The sequence below is a fragment of the Polyodon spathula genome, chromosome 25 (assembly GCF_017654505.1).
Source record: "Polyodon spathula isolate WHYD16114869_AA chromosome 25, ASM1765450v1, whole genome shotgun sequence".
Lineage (NCBI taxonomy): Eukaryota > Metazoa > Chordata > Actinopteri > Acipenseriformes > Polyodontidae > Polyodon > Polyodon spathula.
Window position 1 is genome coordinate 85404 of NC_054558.1, and position 16349 is coordinate 101752.

Consider the following 16349-nt stretch of genomic DNA (forward strand, 5'->3'; position numbering starts at 1 on the left):
CAGATATTTTTAATGGACTGGAATAACAAAGACCCTTGTCACCAGAGTTCAAAATTCAAATAGGGCATTTCAAATTGGGTGAGGGAAAAAAAAACAGGTAAGATGGTAAAAAGAAAAAGGATCAAATAAAGTAAAAGCGACTGTGTTTCAAAATGAAATTTGTAAGAATACCTTACATGGCAGGCAGCAGTTGTTGGCGTGAGAATATTCTTCAAGTCAATTAGCTTCACTTTAATAGCTTCATCCAGCTGAGCACTGCTGGCACACAGAGTGGTTTGTTTATTTTTTTAATGAGTAGACTGGGGGTTATTTCTAGTTAATTCCTGAGGCGGAACAATTAGATCAAATTTGAAAATGTCGAAGCTGAGTAGACTAGATGAAGTGGAGCTGCTCAGGTTGCAGATGTTTCCCCAATTAAACTGTTAATTAACCAGTGACCCCCCCCCCCCCCCCCCCCATTGGTCTTATCTTGGCTCTACTCTTTGAGAGATGCAGTCTTTAGTGATAAAGCGCGGTGCAGATCAATGCATCTCATGAGGAGACGGTAACAGATTTGATGTCTGCATCGGCAGAACTTTTATTATGCAACCCAGTACAATTTATATAAGGACGAGCTTCACTTTGAGTGCATCTGATAGCAATTAGGACCTGTTTTTTTGAAATGCAGTAAAGCTTCCCTAAAACATTTGGGCTTCAGCTAACAGCAGCCTTCAGAACCCCCATCACAACGAGTTAGTCGACAAGCACACAAGTATAAAGGGTCATTTCTGTGGCAGATACACACAAGTGTGGAATAGTGGTTGTCCATGTGTGCGTGTGTTTGTGTAAGCCTGTGTATGTGCTCTTGTACATGGGTTTTCTATGGGTTAGCCTGCATCTCTCCTTCCTCCTTCTCCCATTTGAATGAAAATCCTGTCCCTGAGGAGAATGCTGAGTGGCCCCTCCCCTTCACTGTGATGCACAGTCCCAGCCCAGCCCTGCACACCCAATGAAAAGCAAAGCCCTCGGAACACTGACGCTTCCACATCAATAGGTAAATGTCTCTTTGTGGGAAAAAAGAGACACAGAGTGAGGGAGGGAGGCACAGGGAGAGGCTGACGTGAGCAGTGAGCTGTGAGACCAGGTCATAGGATATCCCAACTGATCAACAGATAGACAGAGACCGAAGCACACACACACACACACACACACACACACACACACACAGGCAGAGCTGCTCTTCTATTCAGTAAGCTCAGTAAGAGACGGATCGTCATGTTGCTGGCTTGCCTGCTTCTCCAGTTTATGGGCAGTGTTTTGGGCTACGGACACCAAGAGATGGCCCCAGAACCAATCTGCCCACCAGTGTGCCAGTGTGAGCAGGATGGCATCCTGGTCCTTGTGGATTGTTCGGAGCTTGGGCTGTCTGCAGTGCCCAGCAACCTCCACCTTCTGACTTCCTACCTGTGAGTACCACTGAGTTTCTGAGCTCCTCTCTGCTTGCAGGAGCAGGCTGCTTCTTTTTCACAAGTGTTAAGTTGCATGGCACGGCACAGCTTGCAGGGGGATTGGAGAAGTTGCATGGCATGGCACAGTTTGCTGGGGGACTGGGGAAGTTGCATGGCATGGCACAGCTTGCTGGGGGACTGGGGAAGTTGCATGGCATGGCACAGCTTGCTGGTGGACTGGGGAAGTTGCATGGCATGGCACAGCTTGCTGGGGGACTGGGGAAGTTGCATGGCATGGCACAGCTTGCAGGGAGACTGGGGAAGTTGCATGGCATGGCACAGCTTGCTGGGGGACTGGGGAAGTTGCATGGCATGGCACAGCTTGCTGGGGGACTGGGGAAGTTGCATGGCATGGCACAGCTTGCTGGGGGACTGGGGAAGTTGCATGGCATGGCACAGCTTGCAGGGGGACTGGGGAAGTTGCATGGCATGGCACAGCTTGCTGGGAGACTGGGGAAGTTGCATGGCATGGCACAGCTTGCAGGGGGATTGGAGGTTGCATGGCACGGCACAGCTTGCTGGTGGACTGGGGAAGTTGCATGGCATGGCACAGCTTGCAGGGGGATTGGAGGTTGCATGGCATGGCACAGCTTGCTGGTGGACTGGGGAAATTGCATGGCATGGCACAGCTTGCAGAGGGATTGGAGGTTGCATGGCACGGCACAGCTTGCTGGGGGACTGGGGAAGTTGCATGGCATGGCACAGCTTGCAGGGGGATTGGAGGTTGCATGGCACGGCACAGCTTGCTGGGAGACTGGGGAATTTGCATGGCATGGCACAGCTTGCAGGGGGATTGGAGGTTGCATGGCACGGCACAGCTTGCTGGGGGACTGGGGAAGTTGCATGGCACGGCACAGCTTGCAGGGGGATTGCTGAGTTTGTGGCAGCTGTGTCTCAGTGAAAGGGTTTTGAGACGGGTGTTTTTCATGTGCTGAACAGGGTACTAAGATTGGAAGTACAGTACAGAAATCTGAATGCTTCAGCTTTGGCATCCCTTGCTGTAGGTTTAGAGAGGATGAGAGCAAAGAAAATGCATTACTTTATATAGTTCTGGGGAGTTATCAGGGTCTATAAGTACGTTTTTGCATAAAAGTATTATTATTATTATTATTAATATTATTATTATTATTATTATTATTATTATTATTATTATTATTATTATTATTATTCTAACCCCCCTGGTTACTGGTGGAAATTGCATTCTGTAGTAGTCAAATTTGACTCTGTAAACAGTCTAGTGTTTATTAAAGCATGCACATTATTTCAGATGTAGTGGAATGCTTGTTTCAGGGACGCTGTAGTGTTTTCATTCATAAAGTGACTTTGTTTCAACGGATCATTTGTAAAAGTGAATACAAATAAACACTCCACTTGGTGGTAATTAATCAAGCCTTCTTAACTCTTACTGTACATAAAGTTGCGCAGTGAAACCCCACTAGGGTGCCTGAAGCGTGGGAGTTCCCAGTGAACCCTTATTGAAGATACACGACTGATGTGTCTCTGAGTAACTGCAGACGGGCCTCTTCAATAACGTGTGCTCTCTGAGCGTGGGACAGCATCACCCACTACTGTGCATGTAGCAGAGGAGCGGCAAGCAGGTTTCAAGGGGAGAGAAGGCTGAAACTCTACAGCTGTTTCTGAGGGATGTCAAACAGAGAGGGCTGTCATGTTTACTAAGCAGAGCACACAGGACTGCGGTAAAGGAGTTTCATGTGAAGGCTGTCCATGGCAGAGCTGTATCTCTGTACCTGGTAGCAGGTAGAGGATCATGTGAGAGCTGATATCTCGTGGCAGCGCTGGCTCTCATCACTGTTGTGGTTTTCCTGCATTCCTTGACAGTGTGTGAGCTCTCCTGCTCCTCTGCATTGCTCACTCAGAGGGAGAAATGTTTTAAACAGTTTGCTGTGAGAATCCAGCAGGCTCAAGAGCCTGTGTGAAATTGCACACAATAAGTAGCACAGTAGTATTTATTTAATTTTTTTTAAGATCTGGATTTGTTTATTTATTTAGTTATTTAGTATTTCTAAGAGTTAAAAATGAAAGCTGGAACACGTTGAATAGATTAACAGATAGTTGTGTTAAAAATGAAAGCTGGGACACTTTGAATAGATAGCTGTTTACCATTTTTAATGGTTCATTTCCTTTCTCAATAATGACATTGATTGTAGTTTTTTTTTTTTTGCATATCATGTGGCACCAGATTCAAATAATATTGGTCTGGCACAGCTACAGCATTGTGAAGTCTCATAGTTTGTTATCTGGGTCCCTGGCCAGGATTTAGCCACATACAACACCAAGCACTCAGATTAATCATTGGCAGATTAGACTAAAAGATTTACACATTAAGTGCATTGTAACTCTGCAAAATGACGTTGCAATTATGTGCAAGCACAGATAAACGTACTAAGTCTCTACTATGCAAATACACAGGAATCAGAAAGACTTGCTGGGAAGTGTTACCCAGTTCTGTAAGGGTTTTTTTTTGTACAAGAAGAACACCCTGCTTCCATTGAAATGCAGCCCGGGGTGAATCTCAGATCTCAAGAGTGGGGCTTTGGTTTGGGATTGGTTTGAGAGCCACCAGGTTTCAACGCAACACTGTGTGAAGAGAGAAGCCTCCTTCTTTTTCACTACGTTTCTGATGCTTTGCTTTCCTCAACATTGAGCGATCCAGTAATACTGAAAGAAAATTACAAAGGTTTCGGCAAAATGACTCTTTCAGAGTCTTCCTAATTACTTTGAACAATAATCTGCTGTTTCGTACAGACCACGACCTACCCCTCCTTTACCCCAATAAGGGCTCATCCATGTAGGGCTGCTTTTAGTCTATCAGCGAATATTCTTGAGAACTGCAAGCATTAAACCACAAGCTCACGGGACTCTGAAACTGTTCAAGCAACAACCTGCTGGTGTTCTCACACCACAGGCTCTTCTGTTGAAATGCATCCTCGTTAACTGGAGGCAGAAGCGATGCTGAAGAGCCACGCACACACAAACCCAATTCTGGTACTTGCAGAACAAGGTGAGTGAGGTATTGGGAGGGAATGGAGAGCCCACATGTACAGTAGGAGACATATTAATGTGACATTGCTTTGGAATGCAAGCTCTGTCATCGTTTATTGCCTGACCTCTGCTCACTGTGGCTGACCTCCGTGTGCCTGCTTGAGCCCCAGAGACAGCTGGGCGATCCTGACAAAGTGGGCTCCTTCTCTAAATGACAGCGAATGAACTGCGAAGCAGTCTGGGGATTGCAGACACACGTTTTCATTTATGGGATGGTCTTCACTTCATGTTTCTGGGGGCCAGGAAGCAGCAATGAGAGCCTCTGTGAAGACACCTTCGATGGGGAGTGAAGTGACGCCTCTGCTGCTGTGTGATCTGCTGCTGATCGTCTGCACGTGATCCTCACAGCTGAACAGCTGCTGGTCTTTCTCCCACCTGGACCAGAACAAAGGGGGTATCATTATGTGAAGGAGGTTCCTCTCCGCAGCCACGAGGTGTTTGCTCTGTACCTGCAATAAACAGGAGCAGAAGAAACGTTCCTCTTTAATGTCTGTGATACCCTCCCCCAGGGATCACAGAGCAGAACAAGCATCCTGGAAAAGGGCTTGGGAAACAAGAGTCTCGTGCACAGACCCCAAGCATTCGCCTGGTTATTATCATTGAGTGCCCTACATATCTCTCCCAGCCCCTCAAACACCTGCTTCACAAAGGATCTGGGAAAGATCTGATTTCTTAAAACAGTTATGTACAGTACAGATGTAAAATGGTTTATGATATGTTATGTACAGCTGACTGTTTCTCTTATGGAGGAGCCCCTCCCACACCAAACAAAAAAAAACCTAAAGAAGATTTATTGCAAACTCCTAAATAGAATTTCAGAACTGTCCCCAGGGTTCCAAATTCCAAAAGCCCTTCTGGAATTCAGCACATGTGTGTGCAATGTGAAGCCTGGGTGCAGGAGCCCAGCTAAGCACTGGGATCTACAGATTAATGCAGGCCTGTACTGGGAACTGGGCCAAACTTACACATCCCTAACAGCAACCCTCCACTCTACTGTCCTCTGTCAGGGAATAGAACGCATTCTGAGACGCTGCCCGGCCCCACAGTGGAACACACTGCCCCCAGTGGGAAATTCCAGGGACTGCTGGCATCAGTCATAGAGTAGATGGGAATCTGAAGCCACTTTTCATTCATGCAGGAGCTCACCTCAGTGAAGTGGAGTGCAGATATGTGTCAGCATTGCTCTTTTGCTCTTAACATCGTGAACAATTCCCTGACATTCGGTTATTGTCCCAAAGACCATTCCTGCCAATTTCCAGGCAGCTAGCTCCGTAAAAAAAGGAAAACGAAATAGAATTTTGCACATCGTGTAGAAAGAGATGCACTGGACGTGGTTTAGAGGCTGTCCTGAAAATGACCGGCTGTAATTGGCGGCACCAATTCCTGATGTTGGAGATTGTTCACAATGTTAAGGAAAACACAACAATTGCTTTCTAATTGAAGATCATTGGGTTAGGAATGTAGTGCAATCAGAAAAGCATCCCTGGGTTTTGTGTTTGGTTTGGCCACAGCGCTGGGTGTTCCAGTTCAGATGGCCCTCTCTCTGCAAGCACCAGGGCACAGACCTCTCGAGACAAGCCCTGCACTCCGCGGATATAGAAGTAATTACTCATTTCCTCTGATTACCTCACAGGGAAACGGGAACAATTAGTGCCCCATGATCCCAGCTTCAAAATAGCTTCAGTTCTTGAAGGATAAATAAACTGTGCCAGACCTCCCGCACACTCTCTCACTGTGAGGCAGTAAGGAAAGACCCCCACCCTGCTCCAGCCTTCAACCCTCCCTTTCCAGATGTGAATGTGGCACGGCATGCATCAGCGACGTCACGACCCCGCCCTGTCCCCTGGCAATGCTTGTGTTTGGAAATCCTGTTGTGTCTGGATAGAGATGCTCATTTCTCAAAGGCCAGCAGAACAACCACCTTGCTCTGACATCGAAGGCCAAGGCGTTACAATGGGGAGGGGAGGCGCTTGAGTTCTTAATGCGTCCACCGGGAGCAAGTCACCGTGAAGAGGATTTGTGAGGGTCTCCGCTATATCCCCATCACCAGGGAGATGCATCCCACAATACAGATAAAATTAGTCATGAATCTACCATGTAAATTACCTGAGGCAATGCCAACAGAGGGGATTGAATCAGGACTTCACCCCCCCCAATCTTCACTGCACAGCCCAGGGTGCATCTCCTGCAGGAACAGCTCCTTCAGCTCAGCTGGGAGCTCTGGATCCCAGAAGGTGGCAAGTTGCGACCAGCGCAAGGCCGCAGCAGTTGATCCATTATTGCATTCACGTGATGCTTTCTGTTGCAAGCAAGAAGGTGTGTTCCTAAATCAGCCCAGGGCTGCCTGAGAGCGCGTCGCACTTTCTTCAGATGTTCAGCACGGATCTTTAACCTGTGATTAAGCTTTTCATGCTAATCCAGGGAGAAGCCTTTGAAAGTGACAGGCGCTGCCTGCCGCACACGCTCCTCACAATGGAGGCGAGCCCCGGGGTTTAACAGTGCTCTCATCTGTAACTCTTTCCACTCTGCAGACCTGCGGAGAGGTTCAGGAAAGCGCTCTCACTGCACAGAGAGCTGCAGGAACAGCAGAGCAGCACACCAGGGCATACTGCTGTCCATCTTGATTTCCTTTACAGTGCCAGACAACGAAACTCTTCCATTAGTATCGCAGGGGGCCTTTGGGAAGAAGCAACTCAGTCCTCCACCCTGCATGTGTATAACTGCACAGTGCAATATGACTTAAGCCGGTGGTACTCAACTCCAGCCCCTGAGATCCACTCCAGGTTTTTACTCCAAGCAGGTTCTAATGACCTGGTTGGAATAAAGACCAGGACTGGAATAAATCTCGAGGATCAGAGTTGAGTTCCACTGAATTAAGCAACGGGATCAAAGCTAGATCCGTGGCAGTACAAGCTACGACCTGTTGATTTATATAAGGGGTCACAGATTTAGAACTGTGCCGTGCAGAATGTGTTACAAAAATGCAACTCCTGACAAAAAAGGGCGTAAATTAGGGGAGCGTCTGTGCGTAAGTCACACCTATTATGATGAAGCTTGGTGTTTTTCTACGAGGGGCATCACAATCTAGGAGACCCTTTAATTGTAGGTTATGGTCGTGGCTTGACTGTTTACAGTCCTGACACCCGACTCACATTTTGGGGACTATAATTACCTGTAATGGTGATTATTAGAAGATATTTCTCCATCTTAAACTTAACCACTTAGAAATTATTAACTGCTTAGAAATTATTAACTGCTTAGAAATTATTTATTGACCGTCTAATAAAGGTCTTGATTTGATCAGTACTCTGCTAAGATAAGATACAGGCTGATAAACTGCAAGGCCATGGTTAAAGGGAGCTTGTGTAGCCGAGGCTGAGCAAACAAAACAGAGTAAGCAACATTTAGAGATTGCATATGGAGTGCAGTGTGAGCCGTATTGCAATGCAGTATTGGATATGATTCAGGTATGGAAGCGAGTGCTCCAGTGAGTCAGGCAGGAAATCGCTGTGCTTTGTAGTGCAGTGCCTGCCTGTGTGTGACCACAACTGAGCAGCTAGAGAAAGAGAGAGGGGGGAGAGAGAGAGAGAGAGAGAGAGAGAGAGAGAGAGAGAGAGAGAGAGAGAGAGAGAGAGAGAGAATCCTGTGCCAGGATCCTGTGGTAACCAGGCAGCCTTTCATTTCCACCTGCCCACAGGAACGCAGAATTACAATCATCTTTCCTCCAGCAACCCTTTCAGTGTTTTGCGGCTTGACCCTGGTCCCTGGTGCTAGAGACAGTAGGGCCGGTGCTGCCCTGCCAAATCCACAATGTATTTGAGTTGGTGCGGAGGAATACTTGAACACCTCTCAGCGAGGCGTCCCTTTCATTCTTCCAGGGAAGTCGGGGTGGGGGTGGGTATCTGGCTCTGGAAAGTCAGACCTCTCCATTTCCAGCACTAAGTTGTTTGTGCATCTTGGATTCCAAAGACCCTGCCTCATTAGCACCTGCTCTGCTATGATATGGAACAGGGAGCTCTTTAATATTGGGCTCCTCTATAGGTAGGACAGCCTACTCCTGATCTTTTACCTGAACAAACAAAGCTCTTCACAAACTGACTGAAGAGACAGCCCTGTAAAACGGTGCTGACTCACTCTGTTCCCAGCACTTTGTGCTTCCAGGCTGCACACAGTTAAGCACTTCATTATTGTTTTCACAGGCTTTCTGATTCTCAAGCACGACTGTCTGCATTTCCCACAAAGCAGAGATTTCACCCTGAAACCATATAAGCTGCCGTCATTATGTGACGCACCACAGTTGTGGCGGCCAGGGGAAAGAGCCATGGCAAGGGGGGGGGCTGACTGGTCCAGAGACGACCCAGTGCATCCCAAACCAGAGCCGCTTCACCGTGGGGCTCCCGGTGCTCATCCTTTCCTGTCTTGCTCAAAACCGAGCACGCAGCTGGCTTTTATTGAATTATTCTCCCGTCCCCGGTTCTGTCACACAGTGTGGAGGTGAGCAGCACAGGCTCCACAGCTATCCCTGCTGCTACAAGCTGTCTGAAGTCACAGACTGTCTGCAAGTGCTGCTTCATGTGCACCGGAAAGCAATGCAGCGGTTAATAAAACAAAAACCTCGACGGCTGGGTTCGACCAGGGTTTAAAAACTACTGCTGGACAGGAATAATATAATGTACTGGCTAAAGTGAGTTCCAGAGCCTTATTTCAACATGCGTTAATCAGATATTAACGTGCTATAATCAGATATTAACGTGCTTTAATCAGTGACCTTCGACAAACCACACACACACACACACACACGTAGGGATCTGTTATTTTCCTCAGCCCTTTTAACACAAAGCCCTTCTCTTTGTCCTCCGTATTTGCATTGCAAGGGGGCAGGTATCAGAGGCGGCTCACAAAGAGACATTAGAAGGAAGAGCTTTCTGAAGACGTCGTTGTTTCTTTTTGTTCCTGGGAAGGGGCTGCTGCTGAAAGGCAACCCATTGCTTTTGTGGGGGGGTGGGAGGCTACAGGGTCCTGGCAGGATGGGAAAGGCTCTGTTTCTTCACGTGTAAATAGCCCCCCCCCCCCCCCCCCCCCCCCCCCCCCCCCCCCCCGGAATAAACAGGGTAACAAAGCTGTTTCCGTACTGAACAATGGGGCTGTTATATCCTGGCAGGTGAGGCCGTGGATTAATATGCCCCACCTTGGAACTGATTCAGAATAAAACGTTGAAATACTCGTCGTGATAATAGGGATAATAATAACTCCGGTAATGTAGGTTAATATATAAACCACAGAGGCAACAAAAAGAATCTCAGCTTTCCATTGAAAGTGAGTGTTACATCCTCGAGGCATGAACAGGACACTGCTGAGGAATGCATCTCTCTCGTCTCTTATCGATGCCCTTAATAAACTTGTCAGAACCTCATAGAAATCCAGCCTGCAGTGGAGCTCATCCCTGCTAGCCTCTGGGATCCTTCCCTGTTTCAATACCATGAACTTTGATATTCCTGAGACTGCACTGGGCTAGTGATACTTTTTATTGGCAACAGTGTCTTCAAGCACTTTGTGTTTGGTGAGCCCCATTAGCACTGTGGGTTTGGGTGGCATTGTCAATGTGTCGTACCTGAACTGCATCTATATCCGGGAGGAAAAAAAAAAAAGAAAAAAAAAAAGTTTTGCTGTTGTGCAAACTCCCGTCTTCGCACCCTAATTCTCTCCATGCAAAACTGTTACAACGGGAGCGCTTTAGCAGCTTTGATGCTACTGCAGGGATTTTCACAACATTAAGAATCATTAACAGAGCCATTAATCAGCTGCCAGCCAGGGGAGTCTGCCTTCTGCAAGCTGCACATTAAACATTTCTATCTGCAATGCCTGGCTACTGATCAGAGCAGAGATTGAATACCCAACCCTGACCACACCAGTGCTTGCTACAGAGCTATAAGGATAGGGTCAGGTTTCAGGGAGAACGTTCCTGGAACAGGACCCTCCTGCAGTGGAGGTTAGGGGTAGGGGTAGAAGTAGGGTTAGGATAGGGTCAGGTCTCAGGGAGGTTCCTGGCACAGGACCCTCCTTGCAATGAGGGTTAGGGGTAGGGTGGGGTTAGGGGTAGGGGTAGGAACAAGTTTCAGGGAGAAGGTTCCTGGAACAGGACCTCCCTTGCAGTGGAGGGAGCGCTCAGACGCCTGCAGGCCAGTGTTGTTTTGTTCGCTGTGTTTGCACTGTGTTCTGTTTTGAGTTTTTTGTAATTATTTTGTTTTTCACTGCTGTTTGTTTGTATGTCAGCCCTGCTCTACCATCAGTGGTATTGTCACATGGTCATTTTGTTTGGTAATAAACCCTGCGCGGCCGCATGGCGTGCTGTGGTGAATACCACCATCTCTCTCCTGACCGTCAGCAGGGACACACATCTGCAACACACCCCTGTCACAGAAACTATGGGCTTATTCTGGAATCAGCTAATCTGGATTCTCATTCAGAAAGCAAGGCAAAGCCCGTTCCTTGGAATGATGTGGTCCCATGGAAACCATGGGGACCGTATCAGGAGTGTAAACAAACAGAGACAAAGCGTTGTCTTAGCTGAGCTCCATGACATCCCAGCGTTACGAAGCCTTCAGTAATAATACAACAAAAACATCCCAGCGTTACGAAGCCTGCGATAATAATACAACAAAAACATCCCAGCGTTACGAAGCCTTCAGTAATAATACAACAAAAACATCCCAGCGTTACGAAGCCTGCGATAATAATACAACAAAAACATCCCAGCGTTACGAAGCCTTCAGTAATAATACAACAAAAACATCCCAGCGTTACGAAGCCTTCAGTAATAATACAACAAAAACATCCCAGCGTTACGAAGCCTGCGATAATAATACAACAAAAACATCCCAGCGTTACGAAGCCTGCGATAATAATACAACAAAAACATCCCAGCGTTACGAAGCCTGCGATAATAATACAACAAAAACATCCCAGCGTTACGAAGCCTTCAGTAATAATACAACAAAAACATCCCAGCGTTACGAAGCCTTCAGTAATAATACAACAAAAACATCCCAGCGTTACGAAGCCTTCAGTAATAATACAACAAAAACATCCCAGCGTTACGAAGCCTTCAGTAATAATACAACAAAAACATCCCAGCGTTACGAAGCCTGCGATAATAATACAACAAAAACACCCCAGCGTTACGAAGCCTTCAGTAATAATACAACAAAAACATCCCAGCGTTACGAAGCCTTCAGTAATAATACAACAAAAACATCCCAGCGTTACGAAGTTACGAAGCCTTCGATAATAATACAACAAAAACATCCCAGCGTTACGAAGCCTTCAGTAATAATACAACAAAAACATCCCAGCGTTACGAAGCCTTCAGTAATAATACAACAAAAACATCCCAGCGTTACGAAGCCTGCGATAATAATACAACAAAAACATCCCAGCGTTACGAAGCCTTCAGTAATAATACAACAAAAACATCCCATCGTTACGAAGCCTGCGATAATAATACAACAAAAACATCCCAGCGTTACGAAGCCTTCAGTAATAATACAACAAAAACACCCCATCGTTACGAATCCTTCAGTAATAATACAACAAAAACATCCCTGTGGTGTGCTCTGCTTTTCATAAGCAGCGAATTTATCACCATTTAAAAAAAAAAAAAACTAACAAAAGAGAACAGAAAGCCGGCTTTTTATTTCTTCGATCTTGTCCTCGAGTGAAAGCAAGCTCTCTTTCATTGTGCGTGAGAGAAAGGGGGGCTTCTCGTCTCTGAAAGGAATGGATATCACGCTCAGGAAGTTTAACAGTATTTGAAAGAAAACAATATTTCTATAAAAAGAAGAAAAAATACCCTGTCATTGTCTCCCTCTTCCTGTGCTATTGTGAGGCTTGTAGGCTGTCAGGTAAGACAAAGGCCTTTTCAAGTTAGCAGGCGGAACACTAAACATTCTTCCTTCTTTATTTCATAATGTTGACATTGTTGGATTAGTTTAGTCAGCGGTCAGGTTGTTTGAAGAAGGCAGTTATCATTCCTTTCACTTTTCATGAACCTCTTTTACACCCACTGACAGCTGCACAGCAAAAGCCTTCAATTTAAACAAGGCTTCCCGCTAAAACCAGAGAGAAACACAAGAGAACAAGGTTCTGTTTCATGTCAGACAATATGAATGAACACAGCACAGCCATTCTCACTGGAGAGAGAGTCTCACAGCAGTTACAGTGTGTGGAATTATTACTACTCAACTTCAAACACCGGCCATTCTTAAGCTGACAAAGATTTTGGCAACAGTATTACCTATGCAGGCATTAACCAGAATTTCAGAATCAACAGCACCGGATGTAGAGAACCAACATTGGAATAATAAAAAAAAAAAAAAATATATATATATATATATATATATTTGATAAATACTAAATATATACTGAAGGTGAAACGCAGGGTGAAGCGCAGGTAGCAGTGTGGGTGTAAGGTGAAACGCAGGGTGAAGCGCAGGTAGCAGTGTGGGTGTAAGGTGAAACGCAGGGTGAAGCGCAGGTAGCAGTGTGGGTGTAAGGTGAAACGCAGGGTGAAGCGCAGGTAGCAGTGTGGGTGTAAGGTGAAACGCAGGGTGAAGCGCAGGTAGCAGTGTGGGTGTAAGGTGAAACGCAGGGTGAAGCGCAGGTAGCAGTGTGGGTGTAAGGTGAAACGCAGGGTGAAGCGCAGGTAGCAGTGTGGGTGTAAGGTGAAACGCAGGGTGAAGCGCAGGTAGCAGTGTGGGTGTAAGGTGAAACGCAGGGTGAAGCGCAGGTAGCAGTGTGGGTGTAAGGTGAAACGCAGGGTGAAGCGCAGGTAGCAGTGTGGGTGTAAGGTGAAACGCAGGGTGAAGCGCAGGTAGCAGTGTGGGTGTAAGGTGAAACGCAGGGTGAAGCGCAGGTAGCAGTGTGGGTGTAAGGTGAAACGCAGGGTGAAGCGCAGGTAGCAGTGTGGGTGTAAGGTGAAACGCAGGGTGAAGCGCAGGTAGCAGTGTGGGTGTAAGGTGAAACGCAGGGTGAAGCGCAGGTAGCAGTGTGGGTGTAAGGTGAAACGCAGGGTGAAGCGCAGGTAGCAGTGTGGGTGTAAGGTGAAACGCAGGGTGAAGCGCAGGTAGCAGTGTGGGTGTAAGGTGAAACGCAGGGTGAAGCGCAGGTAGCAGTGTGGGTTTAAGGTGAAACGCAGGGTGAAGCGCAGGTAGCAGTGTGGGTGTAAGGTGAAACGCAGGGTGAAGCGCAGGTAGCAGTGTGGGTGTAAGCTGAAACGCAGGGTGAAGCGCAGGTAGCAGTGTGGGTGTAAGGTGAAACGCAGGGTGAAGCGCAGGTAGCAGTGTGGGTGTAAGGTGAAACGCAGGGTGAAGCGCAGGTAGCAGTGTGGGTGTAAGGTGAAACGCAGGGTGAAGCGCAGGTAGCAGTGTGGGTGTAAGGTGAAACGCAGGGTGAAGCGCAGGTAGCAGTGTGGGTGTAAGGTGAAACGCAGGGTGAAGCGCAGGTAGCAGTGTGGGTGTAAGGTGAAACGCAGGGTGAAGCGCAGGTAGCAGTGTGGGTGTAAGGTGAAACGCAGGGTGAAGCGCAGGTAGCAGTGTGGGTGTAAGGTGAAACGCAGGGTGAAGCGCAGGTAGCAGTGTGGGTGTAAGGTGTAACGCAGGGTGAAGCGCAGGTAGCAGTGTGGGTGTAAGGTGTAACGCAGGGTGAAGCGCAGGTAGCAGTGTGGGTGTAAGGTGAAACGCAGGGTGAAGCGCAGGTAGCAGTGTGGGTGTAAGGTGAAACGCAGGGTGAAACGCAGGTAGCAGTGTGGGTGTAAGGTGAAACGCAGGGTGAAGCGCAGGTAGCAGTGTGGGTGTAAGGTGTAACGCAGGGTGAAACGCAGGTAGCAGTGTGGGTGTAAGGTGTAACGCAGGGTGAAGCGCAGGTAGCAGTGTGGGTGTAAGGTGAAACACAGGAATTTGAGTGCACATCACTCAGAGATCTCTAAGTGTGGAGCACAGGATAGCTCCCTGTACTGTAGATGTGTGTGGCTGACACTGAGAAACTGCCTAACAAGAGGGGCGGGGCGGTCTTTAACTGCCAGCGGTGGTGGCGGACCCTTGAAATGGATCCTGAGTTTTGAAGAGAAACACAACACCTGAGGAGGATCTAGCTGTCTTGTGGGGTTTGAGGTAGCCTGGGATGGGTAACCTGGTGTAGTGTTTATCCAAACATGTCACATTGAAGGTCTGTGGAGAGATGGAGTAAGCCTTGCAGGCAGGTTGTTTAAGTCTCTGTTTCCCGTTCTCCGTGTGAGGAGGCTTGAGCGTCAGTGCTGGTGGAAGGAATGTATGATCTGTATTCTTGGAGTGGGGGACGGAGAAGGGGATCTGGGTTGCCTTCTATATCTGCAAAGGTTGAACTCATGAGCTATGTTAAGCGTCGTTTAATGGATTGCATTAAAAGATACTTAAACTCAGAGACAAAAGCAATGCTTGGTAACCCATTCCATACATTCGCCACTGTCTGTATAGAAAAGGTTACTCATAACCCTGTGATCTGACTCTGTCTCCACTAGCTATCAAGTAGAAGTAGCAGGAATGAGCATGAGTGTAAGCACATGCAATGCAGCAGCTTCCACTGTCTCCAATCTTCATCTCCCTGTGAGTATCTTCTATCAGATTTCTCTCTCAACATATCAGCATTGTCAGTGTTTGCTGTACCATCACAAAGCAAACATGCTTTTATATGGGAGCCAGGAGCTGAGATTCTGGAACTGTAAACACTATTCTTTCTTGGCCAGGTATTTAAAGCCTCGCTTTGATGTGATTGCGTTCAGCGAGGCTGTATACAGCTGTGTGTTTAAAATGAGTGCTGGTGTGCCGCCCAGCCTATGCTTAGTCCTGTTTTTGTTCTGCTAGCAGCACCCTTATATACATTTGGTAATATATAAAAGCTGCATCTCCCTGTTGAAAATCAGTTTCAGTCTTGAAGGTGGCAGAGCTGGCTCTGATAGAGGCTCATGATATCCCTGCACACTATTGGCAGCGCAACAGCGGTCGTTTCCAAGCAGTTTACAAACCTTGAATATCGTGACCTGAGCAAACCTTTTTCTTTTCAGGCAGGTTTGTACGTCACGCTGTTAACTGCGCCCCCCCCCCCCACCCCACTCCCTGCACCTGCATTTTCAACCCAGTTGTCTTTTATCTCTGCACCAAAGACACAGTGATTCGTATGAGGCTCCGCTTCCTAATCCAGCGTGTGGGTGTTTGTGTGCTCTGGCGCTTCCAGCTCTGCCCTGCTCTCGTGCTTCCTCTCTGCTATGCTGTGCAGGATAGCTGTCTGGGGAATGTTCTTTTGGCAGAGGGCTCGCACACGCTCCTACCCGCTCCTACTCCTCGACCCCAGAGGCTAAGAACCTACTGCAGCCCCCCTTTTGAAGCTTTGATGATGAAGCACCAGCTAGAGATTAAAGCATACCTCCTCGGAAGGACAAGGCGCTTGACATCCACTTCAAAGATGGGGTATTACTCTGCCTCCTTCAGCACCCCTTGCCTCGACACGACCAAGGCAGAGCGAGTCGTCGCAAATTCCTCAAATCTTGATGTTAATTTGGAAACGATCGAGGCTCTTAAGAGGGATTTTGTTTTCTTTATTTGATTTGCTTTTTGTGTTCGAAAGCCCTTTCACTTCCTTTCATGCATGCTAAGAAATTAATAGGGACGACTTCAAAGACGCAGGTTGAATAGCAGACTGCGGGCTCTTTTTTATTATTTCAAAAGCATCTAGAAATGTATTAGCATCACTGGGGCTGAGTTTGAAGTA

The 16349-nt window shown here is 47.3% G+C and overlaps 1 protein-coding gene across 5 annotated transcripts in view; it reads left to right on the plus strand.

Moving 5' to 3' along the window:
* Positions 1-465: 465 nt before the first annotated feature.
* LOC121300296 (leucine-rich repeat-containing G-protein coupled receptor 6-like) overlaps positions 466-16349 on the plus strand; it is a 52310-nt gene continuing 36426 nt past the window's right edge. The window contains exon 1 of one of the 5 annotated variants that reach the window (XM_041228805.1): positions 466-1445. In XM_041228805.1, the coding sequence (XP_041084739.1) occupies positions 1255-1445 (191 nt within the window). In that variant the 5' untranslated portion in view covers positions 466-1254. Of the gene's footprint in view, positions 1446-12130; positions 12452-14468; positions 15188-16349 lie in introns of those variants that run through there. The other 4 variants (XM_041228809.1, XM_041228808.1, XM_041228806.1 and 1 more) reach the window with 4 other exon arrangements.